Source organism: Cariama cristata, unplaced genomic scaffold, assembly GCF_000690535.1.
Source record: "Cariama cristata isolate BGI_N322 unplaced genomic scaffold, ASM69053v1 scaffold8232, whole genome shotgun sequence".
In the NCBI taxonomy this organism is placed as follows: domain Eukaryota; kingdom Metazoa; phylum Chordata; class Aves; order Cariamiformes; family Cariamidae; genus Cariama; species Cariama cristata.
The window spans coordinates 2128-19248 of NW_009603197.1; the positions used below are offsets into that span (position 1 = coordinate 2128).

Here is a 17121-nt window from a genome sequence, read left to right on the forward strand (position 1 = left end):
TCCCTCTTATTCTTGGGTACTACTTGTAAAATATTCTACAAGTATTTCTTTGCCTCTTGAATGCTCATCTTTCTGATTTTGTCATTTGAATGGCTCAAATCAAATTGATCTAAATAAAGATTTGAGAATCCTTAGCTGGTAAGTGTCACAGTTTTTGTTTATTGTGTTTTTTTGAGAAATGGTGTTTGTTATTAACTGTGCATATTATACCTGTTTTCTGTAGCAAGTAGTTGCTTCATAACTATGTCATAATGTGTTGTCAGTACTTGAAGAAAGCTATTGCCTGATTATTTCACTTTTCTTTGTCTTTCTCAGTTCTGTGCCAATGACCCTGAAGTGTTTGTCCAAGCAGCATTGTTGGCTCAGGACTATTGCGATGCCATAGACCTAAATTTGGGTTGCCCCCAAATGATTGCAAAGAGAGGTATGTACAAATCTGAACCTTGGATAAACAGAACAATGGAATGTTTGAAATGAACGTTGACAGTAAAACATCAAGAGGACCAAACTAAGCCTTGGGAGTAAGGGCACGGCTGCAGTACTGCTGAAGTCAGACTTAGTTACACCCACTTTAACAGGTAATGCTTTGTAGTACCTAAAGCAAAAATTAGATATACTAATAATTAATTCCAGCTTCTCTTGAGTGACAGCTCTTGTGTCTAGAATATGCTTCAGAAAAAGTATTTTTAGCAAGAGCTCAATTTTCTTTCTGATTTCAGTTGCTCAAACAACCTCATTTTGCAAAACTGCACTTAAAATTATATCATGCAGGCACTTAGTGTCTCCTGTGTCCTTGATACTTGCACAGAGTTTATTCACATTGGCATATAAGAGGATAACACCTGCTCAATCCCTTAAAGATATTGCAAAGATAGCCATGTTTGAAAACCAGAACCAATGTTTGAAAACTTTGGATCAGTTAGGATGTTGAGGAAAGATTTGTTCAGTAACTACACATTCCTCTTCTAAAATGTCTTTCAAAGACTAATAGGAAATGATTGGTGGTGTACAGGGCAAATGGATCTTTCAGTCTGATCAGGTTTTATCCTGAAGGGAATTTTTAAACACCTGGTATAAACCCCTGAAGGTTGGGCTTTGAGCTGCCAGTGTCAACATATCAGCCTTAGGGAGTAGCAGTGAAAGGAGGGTGTGGGGATTCATTGTTTATCCTCTAAATATAGAGTGACATGGGGAAGAGAATGATCCAACCCTTCCAGTTTGGGCAGGACAGAGCAACTCTCTGCCAGTGAGGCATATGAGTGTCTGGACCTTTGCATGTGAACGTTTACAAAAGCTGTATACTTCGGAATCTTACTCTTCTGTACAAGTCTGCTATGTGCTATTTTATTATAGGTCACTACGGAGCATTTCTGCAAGAGGAGTGGGATCTTCTTCAGAGAATGAGTAAGTCTTTAGAGAGGCCGCACTGTAGAGAGGATTCACTTTGAGAGAGAGTGGGATGAACTCATCGTTGAGAGCAGGTTTAGGGATTTTGAGGAAAAGGAGGTGCAGCATGTTTCTTTGGGGAGGGTTGCATTTGTGTTTGGTTTTTCTCTTTCTTACTGTATTCCAGTGGCACCCTCAAAATGCTTGATGGTATCCCACTACGAACTCATACTAGATCTGCTAGAAGACTTCAGTACTTGAAACAGACTTTAGGTGAAAGTGAGTCAATTAAGTCCCAATCTAATGATGGTTTAGTGGCTCTCCAACTCTAGAAACAGCAGAACTCCCAGTGCCTTACTTTTTCACTTTGAAGCTCTCAGGTGGTAGGAGTTGTGTTTCTGCTTGAAGCCACAGTTGCCCTTTTCTGATCAACTCAATGTACTCCTCCTGTCCACACCATAGCAAGTTACGGTACTCTTCTCCTAATTTGTGTAGGATGTTTTCAGACTATCGGTAGCAGTGTTGAACAGTATCATATTTTTTTAAGGAATACATTTGGAACTGATGTAAAAAGCAAGGTTTTGGTCGTTGTGTAGAGCTGAGAATGTGCCTTCACCCCTCTTCAAAGCAAGTGTCTGAACCATGAAGTGAGAGCCGTACTTCTGTTTGCATTCCCCGTGGTCCAGGGAATCTTGAATGATGTTTGGCACAAAGACACTGCTGAGAACCTGGAAAGACAGTGCTTCCCTGCCCAGCATGTAATGTGGTTATTAGGGCACTTTTCTTGGGAGTGAAAGATGTAAATCAGAACAGCCTCTAGGTGAGAAGAGAGCCCAGGTCATCCAGTTGGGTGAGAATCCAGGCTGTCTAGTAAGAGAGTTGTCTTATTAGGCTATTGTATAAAAGGTGGGCAAAGCTTCCTCTTCTTCCTTCTCCCCGAACTTTCTTTAAAATGATGGACTACTATTTTCTGCTTGCACCTGTATACACCTTGCTTGCTCCTTTGAAAGAGTGATAGGAAGTACCTATCATTAGAGCTCCTAGGATTTGGACAGCAGGTGACTTCATACATTATGCATCCAAGGTCTGGAAGAGAAGAGAATTTCAGGTGTGCCATTGCTCAGTGTTTTCCTGTTGGCTGTCTTCATTAGCTGTCTTTTTAGTAGTTTTCCAATTCTGTGGACTGTGTAAAGACTATGGGAGTTTAACATGTTGTTCTAGATTTCACCCCGAGTCTGTAACCTACATTTACTACTTAATTGGGTCCACAGCCCACCTCAGTTGATAATCCTCTGCTTGCCATGGACAAGACTCTACTTGTCATGATTATTTGGGTGATAATTTGGAAAGAAGCAAAGCATCTCTTGTAGGAAAGGTGGACAAGTGAGTGTTCATGCTGTTGGCAGAGTAGGAGGAGTACAATAGCCTGTGATGACAGTAAACCTGTATCAATGATTAAGACTTGAGGGGGATAGTCCTTGAAAGTGAAGGGTTGATGCAGTGGAAATGCTAGGGCTATTAAATGCTGACTATTTTATGCCTTCTTGCTAGAATGTAGATTTTGTGCTTCATGTTTTGCTATTACTTGATTAACCTATGCAATGAGGATTGCAGAGAACATTGCTGATTGTTTAAGCTGTGAGAACTGCATAGCATTAACTTTTCAGGCTTTTTCCATACCACACCCAGTATCAGATCTTGAGGAGAATAGGCACTTTTCATAGCATTGTGCAGCCCACTTACCTGTCTTTTCAATCTTTCCCAGTTTTACTGGCTAACGAGAAGCTCTCTGTTCCCATCACATGCAAAATCCGCGTTTTCCCAGAAATTGACAAGACAGTGAAGTATGCACAGATGCTGGAGAAAGCTGGCTGCCAGGTAAGGAGGCAGCTGTTCCCTGTACTGTTTCATTGGACACGTGCCTCTTTGTAAAGCATCTGATGACCAGATCTTGGTGTACTCTGGAGACAAATAGGCTACATTGTGTTACAGACAGAGAGAACAGCATGCAGAGAGATTGTATGTATTTGCAGTCATAGACAGCAGATCAATATTATGATATGGAAGACATAATGATTTCAGAGTCTCTCTTGTAATTGCTGCACAGTGCGGCATCGTTCACTGTGGTTGAGCATCTCCGTCTAACTTAGTGCTGCAGGAGGCAGTGTGAATGCATGAAATCCACAGGGCTATAGAAAAAAAAGCAGTATCAAAGATGACCACTACTAGTGAAGAAATAGGCAGCCTTCTGGGATTTAACTCCAGTTAAATGGGAAGAGTTAGAGCCAGTACTGACAGTATTCAAGCCTTCTGCTGAGGAGCAAGCCAGATCAATATGTCACAAATTCCAAAGTGAATCACAAATGCGAGCCAATGCAATAGGAAATATGTAGGTTCTCCCAAGGTACGATCTTGTCATGCCATGGAATAGCAAGCTGAAAGAAGCCCAAGACCATGCCATGGTAGGTTAGCTGCTAATATCTTTCTGCAATACCAAAGTCCCTGCGCTGTTGAAATAACAGTGGGAATTCAGTGGCATCCATGAAGTGTATGGGGTGAAAGGAAATTTTTGTCAGTGGATTTGTTCCAGTGGTTCACATAATTTTGTGTTCTAGCTGCTGACTGTGCACGGCCGTACCAAAGAACAGAAAGGACCACTTGCTGGCGTGGCATCTTGGGAGCACATTCAAGCTGTCAGGTAAGTGAGCAGTAACAATCTTAGTGGATTTCTGCTAACACGCTATGAAGGTAGATTTTAAGCAGAGTGTGCAGTGGCACTGAAGAGCAAGCAAATTTGTGTGACAGAAGTAGAATTTCTGGGTTGACTCTAATTCTCAATTTTATGCATCTGTTTTATTCACTGATACAGAAAAGCTGTAAGCATTCCTGTGTTTGCAAATGGAAACATCCAGTGTCTCAGTGATGTGGAAGAATGTATCCGTAAGACAGGAGTGCATGGTGTCATGAGTGCAGGTAAGGAAAAAGAACCTTTACTCATAATAATGAGAATACAAACTGTTTCTTACGCTCTTAGCAGCCCCATATACATTTATTAAAAGCTTACATCAGACTGACTTGGTTGACAGTATTGATTGAAAACTGAGTGGCCATTCTCTCTCCTTTTATACTGGCCATCTCTTACCAGGACCAGGAATCACTTAAGATTTGTAAGAATTGTTATGTTGGACTTGTAGTAATATTGAGTGGACAGCTCAAATCTAAGTACTTGATAAAGGCATATGGGACTCCTGTTGTCCTGGGATGTTTTTGTGACATCTGTTAATCAGTGGAACGTTTTTTGGATGGATCTTGATGCAGTAAGTGCATCTGCTGATTAATATTCCTGCAGATGGTTCATGTTGGGTTGGGACAAGAAAGAATTGGCATAACTTCTTATGGGAAGAGCTAGGATAGACATCAGAAAAAACTTCCAATCACTTGCACAGTTAAAGCCATGAAACATTTTTTCTGGGATGTTGTAGAATCTTATTTTTAGAAAATACTGATGGACAAAAGACTTGTGAAGCTAGTAGAGAAAAGAATAGTGAGAAGCAGTATCTATAAACTTAGGTCAGACAAATGTGAATACAGACATAAGGTAAGATACCCATTGTCGAAGTATTTAACCACTGGGCAACAAAAGCAGTGATTTCTCTATTTATTAGGTTTTTTTTCACTGTCTTTGTGTCAAGATTGGATGACTTTCTGGAAAATGTACTTTAATTAGATCTATTTGGCTCAATTAAGAGTTGTATAGCGAAATACAGTATCCTGAGGTCAGGCTAGAGTTTTATGGGCCCTGTGTTCCTCTTTGTGAGTACATGGGTGATGTATCTGATAGAATCACAACAGAGCTGATCCAGCTCCAAAGCCTAGGTTTTGTTTTCTGTTTCATTCCTGAAATGAAAGTTTGAGTATTTCTTTTCATTCCCTAGAAGGTAATCTTCATAACCCAGCTTTGTTTGAGGGTCGAAACCCATTGGTGTGGGAGATGGCAGAGGAGTATCTGGAGATAGTGCGGAAGTACCCTTGTCCATTGTCTTATGTTAGGGCTCATCTCTTCAAGCTCTGGCATCACACGTGAGTATCTCCAGAGAACTCTTAATGTTTTCAAGGCTCATCATGCTTAGCAAGTGTCTGGCTTTTCTGGACAAGGATTTGTTTGGCCAGAATTAGTATGCTGCAAGGTTTTCTTTCCTGGCCCTGGCTGCAGAGAATGTGGGTCAAGACCTTTACCCTTCACTGCATATCTGGGAAACAGGGCACAGGGAATGAACAAGTTACCACAAGATAAGCTAAGGTGTAAGCTCACAGCACATCAGCTACTGTGTGGTAGTTGCCCGTACGCACACATGCACTTTATGGCAAACATGAGTTAACTAACTCCTTGTTTATTGTGAGGCAAGCTGTCTTGCATTTGTTGTCGAGTAAAAGCATGGCCATGGGCAGTTACTGATGAGCAGCTGATGCACTGTATGTTCACATTAGCTTATCTCAAAGTACCTTGGTTGTGTGCCAAGTATTTATTTGGAAAAGAGGAGCAGGTATGTGTGCCTTTCTCTGGACTTACAAGAAAGAAGGTAAGCTTCTACCAAAGGCAAATGCAGCAAGAAAAATCTATAAAAAGCTTTTGTAAAGACATTTTTAGTTATCTCCTCAGTCTAGCAGTATGAATAAATATGACTTGATGTTTGGGATTTGCCTCAGGCTTCAAGTTTACCAGCAGCTGCGTGAAGAATTAGCAAAAGTGAAGACTCTAGAGGGCATTGTAGATGTCAACAGGGAGCTGAAACTACGATGCCAGGTACCAAGATGGACCCTAATCTCCCAGAACAACACTGTCCACACTTCGTGGGAGCTTACGATGTATGTCATGCAGTTGATGTCTGTTAGTCACTTCATTGGAACTTTGTGGCTTACTAACCTTTATATTGGTAGTTTGCTACAGTAGCAGCCCCTTAAGCCTGAACAGCTTTATATGGGATGAAGTTGATTTAGAAGTTACAAATCTGCTTCAGTTCATCTGTCTGGGTAGAGGTTTTTTGCCTATATGTAACTGTTAGTTTAAATTCCAATTTGTGGTTTCCTGGAGTTTGAAATATTATTTAGAGTATTTCCTGAGAACTCCAGGAAAATTGACTGTAACTCTATGCTGCAGGAAGAAATAGCTAATCAGAGAGAAGGAGAAAAGCCAAAAGAAGGGTTGCCTTTTTTCCACTGGATCTGTCAGCCATACATCAGGCCAGGGTGAGTTATCTATTCTAACATGGACAGGTACCCATAGGCCTTTCCCACCCATACTATCAGTGTAGAGCCATCCAGTTCTGTTCTAGGAGCTTAACATTCATTTGAAAATCAGTGAAGACTTTGGATTATTTTTATTCTGGTTTGTTTTTTTCCTGATTATTACTTTGTTCATGGGGATGTTGCTTGTTGTATGCATCTTCTCCTTTAGATCCTCCTCAGATTTCTCTCTCTGGAAAGTAAAAACCACGAATTCCACTGCAACTCAGAATGAGAACCCAATGTGCAACAAACTTGCTACCTGACAATACTTTCTTGTTATATGTAACACAAAAGTTGCTGGACTGCCAGGGTAGCAAAGATGGGAACTAAATTGTATTCTATAAATACTACTTGTGTTGTATGGACAAGCTTTTCAAATAGCTTATTCCCTTTCTGTTGTGAAAATTGGGCTGAAAAAGTGAACGAGTGTGTCAAGATTAATACTTAAGTAAATACTTAAGTAAAAACTGGGTATAACAGGTTAACGGGTGCCTAACTAATTTAACTGGTCAACTTTCAGTGACTTTCCAACTGATATATCTGACAGTGTGTCTGTTATTAACAGCCAATGTTAACAAAAAAGGTTTTTCTATTCCACTCCTAAGGGCAGTGACATCTCCTTGTACTTTAGCCATGATAGAAAGGTTTACAGTTTACCCAGATTTCTGTAAACCAGAATAGTGGCCAGGGAACACCTACTTCTTCCCTTCAGCCAATTTACGATGATATTCACTGTTTCAGGCCAAAGGAGAGATGCAAGGAGAATGGAGCCAGTGGGACTGAAAAAGGTGTGCGAGGGAAACGTGCTCTGGAGGAGGAGGAAGATGGAAATTCTGAGCTTCTGTCAAAGAATAAACAAAAAAAGAAGTTAAGAAATCCAAATAAAAGCTTTGATCCATCTTTAAAACGTAAGTTCCATTTATTGGCATAAATGCATGGAAAGTTGCTGATATCACATTTGACATAAATTGCCACTATTTATTTTCCTTGTTTATATAGTTGTAGTTTCTATAGTGGTCTTTAGAAAGAGGTGGAATTATTGGGAAATTTTGTTAGTAGGTAACGTGATTCAAATTATGTTGATTAGTAAAGAAAACAAGGATAAAAGAAGTAGGTCACTGATCCACTACAAGCATTCTTTTAAGATCAAAATGCTTTACAAACTAAATTGTAACTGTCACTAGTATTTGAAATTGAAATTTTGTATGCATTTCAAGCAGATGTCCTCCTCTTTTACACTTGACTTGGGGATTAAAATTTTCTATGTTTGGCTTTAGCTTAGAGGCACTGAAAAAGTCAAAGTATCTTTACCTTTGCACTCTTCTTTGAGGTACTGTATTTTCATTTCAAAAAGAGTCTCTCTCTGGCTAGAAAAGCACCAAGTTTTGTCTCATCATGATTTTTTTCACGTAAAAATACCATTCCTGAAATCAGCTCTCTCTCTCTCTCTCTCTCTCTTTTCCAGCCAAATATGCAAAATGTGATCAATGTGGAAACCCTAAGGTAAGTCGGTGCTAGTGTCCATTAAAGTATTTCAATTAAATGGAAATTAAATGACCATGTAGTGGTCAATGGCTCAATGTCCGGATGGAGATCAGTGACGACGAGTGGTCACTGTTGGGACCAGCACTGTTTAATATCCTCATCAGTGACATAGACAGTGGGATCGAGCGCACCCTCAGCAAGTTTGCAGATGACACCAAACTGAGGGATGGGATGCCATTCAGAGGGACCTGGACAAGCTTGAGAAATGGGCCCATGTGAACCTCATGAAGTTCAACAAGACCAAGTGCAAGGTCTTGCACATGGCTTGGGGCAACCCCAGGTATCAATACAGGCTGGGGGATGATGTGATCGAGAGCAGCCCTGCGGAGAAGGACTTGGGGGTACTGGCAGATGAAAAGTTGGGCATGAGCCAACAATACGTGCTTGCAGCCCAGAAAGTGGATCGTATCCTGGGCTGCATAACAAGAAGCGTGGCCAGCAGGTCAAGGGAGGAGATTCTGCCCCTCTGCTCCACTCTGGTGAGACCCCCCCTGCAGTACTGCCTTCAGCTCTGGAGGCCTCAGCACGGGAAAGACATGGACCTCTTAGAGCAAGTCCAGAGGAGGGCCATGAAGATGATCTGAGGGCTGGAGCACCTCTCCTATGAAGACAGGCTGAGAGAGTTGGGGTTGTTCAGCCTGGAGAAGAGAAGGCTCCGGGGTGACCTTAGAGCAGCCTTTCATTACTTAAAGGGAGCTTATAAGAAAGATGGGGACAGGCTTTTTAGTAAGGCCTGTTGCAATAGGACAAGGGGTAATGGTTTTCAACTAAAAGAGAGTAGTTTCAGACTAGATAGAAGGAAGAAATTTTTTATGATGACAGTGGTGAAACACTGCCACAGGTTTCCCAGAGAGGTGGTAGATGCCCCATCACTGGAAACATTCAAGGCCAGGTTGGACAGGGCTCTGAGCAACCTGATCGAGTTGAAGGTATCCCTGCTCATTGCAGGGGGAGTTGGACTAGATGACCTTTCAAGGTCCCTTCCAACCCAAACTATTCTGTAATTCTAAATAGTGAGGTAGGTCCATGCCAGTGTCCTGTAATTCATGCATACCAAGTCTTGCTGGTATGTAGGGGGAAAAAAAAAAAGGTCCATACTCTAGGCAAAAACCTCCTAACTACTAACTATAACCAATCTCTGAAGTGAAGGTGCTGCACAAAAATCACTAACATATGTAAGCTCTTTGAGATCATTTGCCTTCCTTTCCAAAAAAAATGTAGTCTTACTGCTGCTGAGCATATTCATTGCTAAGACAGTTGAGTGAGTTAGATGGACTTCCCAAGATCTCGTGGAAACAGATCTCCGAGCTTCCAGTAATTACACTTGTGTATTCTACTGTGAAATTAAAAACAAAACCCCTCTTAGTAGGGTTAGTGATGGGTGGTGTTTTTCTGCAAGGATTGAGAATCTGAATAACTGGCGTGGTTATTGGTGTGCTAATACTTGAAACATCATCGCAGTATAGTCTGTAGTGAGTGTCAGGCAGTAATCAGCAGCTCTGGTTTTTGTTGGTTCTGCATCTATGCGCTTAATGAGAACAAGAGTGAGCACCTAGTCATTCTGAGCTCTGGTGTTGCTAGCAGATTAACATCAGCTTTCACTATTAGCAATGGTAAACAAGCCAGCTGTTTTCCAGGTTGTGTACAGCATATAGCTTTGAAGCTTTACATATGAAACTTCAACTATTTGGTATTTGAGAAGCCCTCATTGGGGTTTTTCGTTTGTTTGTTTTTGCCTTGGGGACCATAGCAGTTTCCTTGACAGGGAGATGTTGCTAAGCTGACTGAGCAGAGTGTATTCCTTTGCTGCTTATATATACCTGTGCACACAGAGAGTCAAGCAGGGTGTAAGATGCAAGGAATAATTTTGTGTTCTCGCTGAAAAAGTAGCATTACAGCTGTGGGGGGTGGGGAGACAGGGACCCGGGCATGTCGTGTTGCTCGCTCTTGTAACGTTATAGCACCTTCCAAATAGCAGCCCCCTGGGGCTCAATTCAGAGCTGAAGCTACAGAAGAAAATGTTTTTCTTGCTGTGTTCATTATTGGGAAAACATTGAGCATTCATCTGGCCTGCTTTCAAAGCCTTCCTGTTTCGTAGCTAATCCAGGTGACACAGGTTAGTGTGTCAGCCATTATTGTCTGAAGCTGGGCATAGGCTCATTTTTATTTTGCTCTTACATCATTATGTTGCAGGCAGCCCTGGAAATCTTGTGACTGGGCCTGAGGTTTTTCGGTTTGGGGTGTTGTGGGGTTTTTTCCTAGATCATATGTTTCTAAGCTATGTCATGGAATGGGGAGGAAAACAACAACAACAAAAAAAATGCAACCAAGGACTCCTTAAACATGAAGGAATTTTTAATTGGGGTGGAGGGAGACACCCCAAACAACAAAACCCGACTTTCCTAAAAGTTCACTAAGCATGTGTGAGCCAAAGCACCAGACACCCAGCCTAGTATAGCCAAGTTGTCAGCTATCCCAAGACTCAACTGCTGCTGTCCCCTAAGTGTTATACATTATATTTTAATATATACTCAAGTAGCTCCAAGTAGGGAAGTAATTGCTGTGGTAATATTTATTTTAGGCATAGCTACAGATGGTAGCAAGCATGTCAGGCACCATGTTTCACATACTGCTTTCACAGAGAACTACAGCAAGCTCCCCGCAACAAATGTCATAATGCTTGTTCCAAAGTGCTTATGGCACTTGCCTGCTTGTGTTGTGTAATGCAAGCTGCCCAACAGATGTTGCAGAAGTTGAATGTGGAATTTTTTTTCATTGATTGGTTTGGGTTTGTTTTTTTTTTTTGTTCTCTAACAGTTGATGGCTGGGGCTCCCCCCCGCTCCTGCCCCATATGACATCAACTCTGTCATCTTCCTTAGACTGAGGTGTGATGCCTAATAATATGAGTTCATGTTTTTTCCCCAAAGGTCTGAATGTGCAAAGCTGTATTGTTATTGCTTATTACAGTGAACAATAATAATTATATTTTCACTGATACAAGCTTCTTTATACCCCCATCCCAACCCAGGGCAATAAATGTGTGTTTAACATGTGCCGAGGATGCTGTAAGAAAAGAGCATTCAAAGAGACAGCAGACTGTCCAGGTAAGTGCAGCTGGCTTTACAAGTCATTGAACAAATGTCTCATCTCCCATGTAGATTCATTTCTTTAATCTTTGGGGAGGGGGGGGGTGGGGGGGGGCTGCTAAAATCTACATACATCGCTATCTAAAATTTTATGGTACAATCGTCAAAGCCTGCTCTTTTTTTTCTATGTACAGTATTTCTTCTGCTTCCAAAGCCTTGGGATGCATAGTTTCCAGACTGTGAGGCCCCATTCTTTATTATAAGGAATGAGCTGGTCTGTTTACCAGTGCGGTGATCTCATTTCAGGTTGTTTTGTTTTGTTTGTTGTTTGGTTTTGTTTGTTGTGTTTTTGTTTTTTTTTTTTTTCCCCTCCCATCGTTGCTTCTTCAGGTCATGGATTACTTTTTAAGACCAAATATGAAAAATCCCTTTCATGGCAGAGTAGTCAAAGAGTAATTCAAAACCCAGAGATCAGTCGGAAAGATGTAGATGTGGGGGAGACTGCTGTACTGAAGGAGGCTGGTGACAGTGCGTGCAGTGTGAAGCTTTGGAAGTGAATAGTTAAAGAGCTCCTGCCAGGCCTTTGCTTCCCTGGGCCAAAGAACATGCCATCTCCAGCTCACGAACAACTGTGTGAACTTGTTCCACAGGTTTATTTTAAGTTCTGGAAAAGTTCTATTTAAAGTAAAAAGCTGCTTACTCAGGGAATTATCCTGCATTTGAAATAAAAAGGATGCAATTAAATTTCTCATGCTGTGTTTTAAAGACTGAAAATGCTGCATTTTTGGGTGGGGGCAACCTACATAAGCTGCCATCACAATATGCCTCTTGTATGTTCATTAACCCTTCATGTCCTGTTTTTAATATTGAGGAATAAATTTCTTGTATTAGAACAGACTTCTGGTGTGGTAAAAACAGCAATGTCAATGATTTCTTCACTAATAATAGAAAATGTGTTACATTTATCTGAGATAGCAGGCCATGTTTTCAATGCAGAAATTATTCTAGCAGTACTTTAAAAATGTCAATGTAAAACTGTAAGATGTTGCTATAACCGCATTGTGTACAGTATGATAAAGTTTAACGGGCTCCCTTGAGCCAAAGGTTGGGGTAAAATGAAATCTATTTTACTAGAGAGGGTTGTCTCAAAGTATGTGCTAAGGTAGAACCAAGTCCGTGAACCTTTCCCTGCTCAAAGTGTCATTCTTTATATGAAATGACACTATATGACATCAAAAAATATGATTTTTTTTTTTTTTTCTCCTTCCCACCTGATAAATTCTGAGAAGTGCATCAAAAATTTTGAGAAGTGTCAAAACCAGATGCAGGTCTACACATGCAAGACCCCCCAAGACCCCCCACCTGGCTTTTACCATTTTTTTTTTCCCCATGGGCTTTGCATGTCTCCTAGGCACTTGGTCAGTGTAGCCTTCCAGTGTTCAGTATGTTGTAAAGAATGTCAGCAGCCAAAAAAAAAAAAAAAAACCAAACCAACCAAAAAACCAGCAATGGTATGCAGCTGTTTAATAGACTGAAGAATTGAAGTCAAGCCATCCCATGCTTAAGCTAGAATAAGTAAATAAAGCTTAGCTCAGCTTTGAAAATTTATCTCCCTCTGGCCTGGTTTCTGACTGCAGTTTACTTCACTGCACGCTTAGTGACCCTGCTCCAGAATGCTGCCATTTCCTGCAGCTGCAGAGCTGCTAGCACCTTCTTAGCGCATTAAAAGCCGCAGGCCTGTTAATGCTTGATTTTCCTATCATATGTAGCCTACTGAAGGGAACAAAGCAGTGATGCATTGTGAACCTCGTAAAACTTGCAGCATAGCCATGCCCCATCTGGCAAAGCTGGCATGTTATGAACAAGTCTTGTATCGCACTAGAGCCTTTAACCACAACTACTGTTCCTCCAAGGAAAGTGGAGAAAAGGGTGAGGCAAGGAAAGGGGCAGGGGGAGACATGCTGACACAGTTACAGGTCTGGCCTGGGACCTGAGCACCCACCGTTCCTGCCCACGTGAAACGGCTTGCAACTGAGAGGGTGTCAGACTCTGATAGGTGGGTCCCAGCTGGTGCACTGCACTATCCAAGGCCCTGCTTCCAGCAAGGCAAACCTCTGCTTCACATGGCCAGACCATCAAGAGCTTTGCCATATGAGCATGAGCATGCCCTGCTTGCGAGACTAAGTATGCTTGTTTTAAGCCAGTAAGTTTGCCTCCATGGAGGCAGGTTTTATTCATAACTGGTCTTAATTTTTTGTGTGTGTGTGTATTTAGCCTAGGCTGGTATATAACCTAACATTTCTCTAACAGCCTACTGCAGCACTGTACTAGCCAGGAGCAAGAAATTATCTTGTGGTTGAGCTGTCAGTTTTGTAAGTAAATAAAACAAGCAAAATGCCAACACAATGTCTAGCAAGTGGACCATCTTACAGTATGTAGTAATGTATTCTGAGTGGATACTCTGTATTGTCACTTTCCGGTCTATAGTTCTGAACAGTTGATGGTTTGAGGGTTTAGCTGGGGGGGGGAATGTTGCTTCATTTCACAAACAGAACAGCTCATCCTCTTTTACCTGGTCCTATGTGTTCTTAAGTTCAGTCTGTGCAACAGAAACTCCACAGACTGGAGCTGACTTAGGTGTGTACCTTACACAAATTTAAAATAAATAGGTCATTTAGCATCAACACTGGACATGATATAGCTGTTTTGAACACAACTGGGAAGACAGGAGCCAGGTGGGAGACTTTTATGGTTTCTCTCCTTGATGCTTCATCTGGCTGACATTTTTCTAGACTCCTGATTGCAGAGATTCTTCCTCTGCCTGTCAGAGTCTGTCGGATACTCCTTTTTGGGAGTTACGCTGGGTCTGAAAGGAAATGAACAGGAAACCCAGCACCCAGAATATTAAATCTGCATAAAGCACTGGCAAAATGTCTTCTCAGCACGTAAGAGCCCTCACATTGGAAAATAAAGATTACTGAACAGTAATAAACCAAAAATCAAAAGTGCCTCCAAGGTCAGAAAATGCAGCACCGTGCATTTCTGAAAATAGGGAAGACCCTTTGCTGCCCTACCCCGAATCAAAAGAGGGGCTCAAGACTTTCTTTTCTTCTTTTTTTTTTTTTTTTTTTAATGACAGAAACACAGCATTTCCAGGAATCAGGAGATAACAGAATGCCCTGATTATTTTGTAAACCATTTTTAACGTTTGGTTTTTTTTTCCACTTCTCATCAACCATTCCCTGCTTGTGTGTGTGTCATACATGCACAAGTACACACACACACACACACCCCTGGCAAGCCCTGGCAAGATCAGTTTATATTTCCTAACCTCCATTACAAACTACGTTATAGTTTACAATCATGAGTTCATGCATGGACTGAACATTATGCTGCACCCTGAACTACTAGTAGCTGTAGACTTACTCAATCCATGGAGAAATGGTCTCATTCAAAGTATTAATAACAAAAGAGCCCACAAGCAAGATTAACGGATCACTAAGCAGAGCACCATAGGTGAAGCAGAGGTCTTGGTCTACCCTTATGTCAGTCACCCTTGTGCTCACTTTCTTCTATTCTGGGTTCAAATCTTCCATGCTGTTTCTTCAGGGACCTTCCCTATCACACATGATCATGTGCATCTTAATCTCTCAGGCCATTTGCCTACCTCTAGCTAGCTTTTATCTAGGTGTTCCCATTCATTCACACTAGGTCCTCTAGAGGGACAACAAGAGGGAAGAACTTCATATCCATTTGGAGGCCGGACTTAAATGCTGCCTAACATTTAGTTGTGGCTTTCTACAGATTATGACAATAAAAGTAGTTCAAAGTCTCCTATTGCATATTGCATTTCATTTGCTTGTTACCTGCACAGAATATTTTCCATGACGTTCTGGGACTACCATCTTCCAACCTTAATCAGCTTGTTAACCAAGACTTTCAGCAGCTTTCATAATTTCTGACTACCCTTGTACTCAAATCAAGTTTAGACACTAAGCTGGTAGGTGTTATTCTAGCTTGCCTTGTGAATTGGAACTAGCACGGAAACCAAGGGGGAAGGAAAGGCTGTGGCATTTACCAAATAGCCCAGTGATCAGTGTGGGAGCACCAAGTTAAAAATGCTTCTCTGCCTCATTTCAAGATGGGAACTTGAAACCACTTCTCCCACTTCCTGTGGAAATAGTCCACTTCTTCCCTTGCACAGGCATACACTTTAAAAGCTGTCAAGTATTCTGAGTTCCCTGGTCTGTTCAAAAAGCCCCTCTTCTAATAAAAAACTAGATGTTTATTATAATGGAATTTCAAACTGCTTACCTGACCCCTTCCCGTTTACACAGTTTCCCAAAAACATTCTCCTGCTCACTGTGCCAGAGAAAATACCAAGTCTGAACAGGCATTTGCATGAGAAACACCCACTGTTAGAACACCATAGCGGACTGGTGCTATGCGAGACATTCAGGTTATATTCTTAACCACACAGTGGGATTTTAGAACACATCTCTCACGAGTACAGTTTCATCACAGAATCACCTACTAGTATGAAGGAAGGATCAAGTTGGCTTTATGCTCCTAAATTCAGGAAGGGCCTTATACTTGAGAATCCTAATTAGACACATTTCTATACAGAATTAGTATTTAAGGCATATTCACCCCCACTCCCTCTTCCAAGGCATTTCTTAATAGGCAATGCAGATAGATGCATGCTTATCTTGTTAGCTCCTGTCCCATGACATGGCAGAAGATGGCAGTGCTCCTACTATAGCACTAGAATACCGTGCAGTTAAGCACTGCAACACAAAGCTCCGTTTGTGCATCTAACCACAAATCACAACACTAACGGAGAAAAAAGTTGCAACCTGAATTTTTAATAGACATTCTAGAACATGCTAATTTTGCAATTAATAAGGTGAAGATGACCAGTGTATCAGTTTCTTAATAAACAATGCTTGTGAATTAGGAGGCACTATTACAACATGAGTAAAGCTGAGCATTTACCTTTCATGCTGGGCACACCTGCACCTACACTAACTAGGGATTACTTTCAGGCTAGGCAAGGCAATATACTAATTATCCTGTTTATGTCTAATCAAAAAATTGCAGGCTGCCAACTCAGCAAGGTTATGTCCTATTTTGTTTCTGTTTCACAGGCCCTCTAGAAGATACACAATATTTCATTTTAATGGAAGTAGGGGGAAGAAAAGGCAGTGCTCTGCATGTAGAATGATGGTGAAAAGGATCCTCAGTCTGGGTTTGAGGGAGATTGGATTCTTGTATCTAAATCCACTTTCAGAGGCACACAAGAAAAAGCAGTAGTAGTTCACCTGACAAAAAGCAAGCCAACTGCCTTTATTTGGCAAACAGCTTATGAGATGACATAGCAGAGAAGAAAGAAAGAAAGAAAAAGACAAAAAGAAGTACATCAAAACAAAGATTGAATACCCTGGATCTCAGCATGTATTTACAGGGTACAAACTTTATGTACACATAGACTTCACAGTTACACAAATGACAGGCACATGGAGTATAATAGTCAAAGCTGTAGCCGCAGAACTATTAGAGAGCTGAATCAGTGATATCTGCGGGATCAAGGACAAGAAGACTACCTAGCCTGATCTACCACCTAAGACAGATTTTCAGGTCTTGCCACCAGAATTCTTGTTTGAATTAGACGATCTCTTGCTAATGCAGCAACCCTTCAGTCTGTAGCTTTTAGTAAGTCTACAGAAGCCTAAGGATGAATTATTTCTTTGCTGTCAAGAAACTGTCTTACTTGCATTATGAATTTACCAAACTTCTAACTACTGAATGTCACACATT

General features: G+C 41.2%; 1 protein-coding gene across 1 annotated transcript; it reads left to right on the top strand.

Moving 5' to 3' along the window:
* Window positions 1-315: 315 nt before the first annotated feature.
* DUS1L (dihydrouridine synthase 1-like (S. cerevisiae)) lies at window positions 316-12042 on the top strand (the record flags this gene model as incomplete). Its single annotated transcript, XM_009695074.1, has 12 exons — window positions 316-424; window positions 1354-1404; window positions 3152-3264; window positions 4002-4084; window positions 4256-4359; window positions 5322-5466; window positions 6094-6190; window positions 6545-6633; window positions 7414-7580; window positions 8138-8175; window positions 11247-11322; window positions 11695-12042. Coding segments are annotated over 12 exons (1239 nt in total), but the record flags the coding sequence as incomplete, so codon positions are not given.
* Window positions 12043-17121: the final 5079 nt, after the last annotated feature.